This window comes from Ovis aries, chromosome 13 (genome assembly GCF_016772045.2).
Source record: "Ovis aries strain OAR_USU_Benz2616 breed Rambouillet chromosome 13, ARS-UI_Ramb_v3.0, whole genome shotgun sequence".
In the NCBI taxonomy this organism is placed as follows: Eukaryota; Metazoa; Chordata; class Mammalia; order Artiodactyla; family Bovidae; genus Ovis; species Ovis aries.
In genome coordinates, this window is record NC_056066.1 from 50,169,174 (window position 1) to 50,170,844 (window position 1,671).

Genomic DNA, 1,671 nt, shown 5'->3' on the forward strand with positions numbered 1-1,671 from the left:
TATTTGCAACTAGTATAGCTGAAACGATATTTAAAGAATACTCCACCCACAACAAGAGAATATATATATATATATATATATATATATATATAATTAGGTATAAATGGGACATTAATAAATTTGGACCATATAGTGGGCCACAGACAAGTATTAAATTTGAAACAATTGAAATCACAGAGTATATTCTCTACTAACCACTAAAATTACCTTTTTTTTTTTTTTCAACGGAAGGGAAACTTTACTGAGGCCCCAGGACCATGGGGCTTGGGCAGGAGGCCGCCCTGAAGGCAAAGGAGAAGCAGGTGAAGGAGCTTTATTTGACCTTCTTCTTGGGGCGCAGGTTGTTGGTGTGGCTGCACTTCTTGCGGCAGTTGACAGCACGGGGGTGCAGGCGGGCGTAACACTTGGGGCAGATCATCTTGTCGCAGTTGTATTTCTGAGCGAGCTGACGGAGGGAAGGCTCAATGATGCCGCCTCGCAGACGAAGCGCCAGGTGCAGGGTGGACTCTTTCTGGATATTGTAGTCTGACAGAGTGCGGCCATCCTCCAGCTCTTTGCTGGAGAAGATCAGACGCTGCTGGTCTGGTGGGATGCCCTCCTCGTCTTGGATTTTGGCTTTGACACTCTCAATGGTGTCACTGGGCTCGACCTCAAGGGTAATGGTCTTGCCCATCAGGGTCTTCACAAAGATCTGCATCTCTGCGCCTGCTGCTCTGCCGCCTGGGTGAAGAGCTAAAATTACCCTTTTAAAACAAATCTAATAAAATATTCAACTATTGAAATAACTGCTAGATAGCAAATACTTTGTTCACTTTGGAGGGTGCAAGGGGAAAAAAAGCCCTATATATTTGCCCTTAAAAATAACCCTAAAAACAATCTCCAGTCATTTAATTAATAAATATTTATAATATTGGGTGTGGATATATTTAATTCATTTTTTAAAGCCCAAGATTACATAAGATATTTAAATTTTCCTTTCGTTTTCATCAAATAGTAGAAATGTGTCCATGGCAAACTGCCTCCTGATACAGCAAAAGAGACTCAGTCACTAGCTGTCTGCTTGCATTTTAGCCGTATGTGATACAGCCCCAAAATATTACAAAGGTAGTTGGAACTACTGCTACCAATTGCAATTTAATTATTTTATAGTATACAGACATTGCCGCAAATACAGTGGATCTTGAGAACCATATTATTCTGTCAGGAACTATGTCATATGCAGAAAGGAAGCCCATCAACAAATTATCCACATGTGGTCTGTCTGTCTGTCTGTCTGTCTGTCTGTCTCTCTCTCTCTCTCTCTCTCTCTCTCTCTCTCTCTCTCTATATATATATATATATATATATATATATATAATGTGTGTATATATATATGTATATATATGTGTGTATATATATACATGCACTTTTTATAATATAGATAAATGTGTATATGTATACATATGTATAATTTCACAATAATAAAAAAATAGGGAAAATCAGGAACAAGACAAGTGTGCCCATCTTACCACTACTATTCAACATAGTTTTGGAAGTCCTAACCACTGCAATCAGAGAAAAGAAAGAAGTGAAAGGAATCCAGATTGGAAAATAAAAAGTAAAACTCTCTCTGCTTGCAGATGACATGATCCTCTACATATAAAACCATGAAGATTACCACCAGATATCTTC

The 1,671-nt window shown here is 38.5% G+C and overlaps 1 protein-coding gene across 1 annotated transcript; it reads right to left on the bottom strand.

Moving 5' to 3' along the window:
• Positions 1-208: 208 nt before the first annotated feature.
• LOC101110438 (ubiquitin-ribosomal protein eL40 fusion protein-like) lies at positions 209-732 on the bottom strand. The gene has a single exon (XM_042229749.1). The coding sequence runs from the start codon at positions 695-697 to the stop codon at positions 314-316; it is 384 nt and encodes a 127-aa protein (XP_042085683.1). The 5' UTR covers positions 698-732; the 3' UTR covers positions 209-313.
• Positions 733-1,671: the final 939 nt, after the last annotated feature.

What these genes read in the sequence shown, in the direction of transcription:
- LOC101110438 (XM_042229749.1), bottom strand. Translation starts at nt 697, where the DNA reads ATGCAGATCTTTGTGAAGACCCTGATGGGCAAGACCATTACCCTTGAG.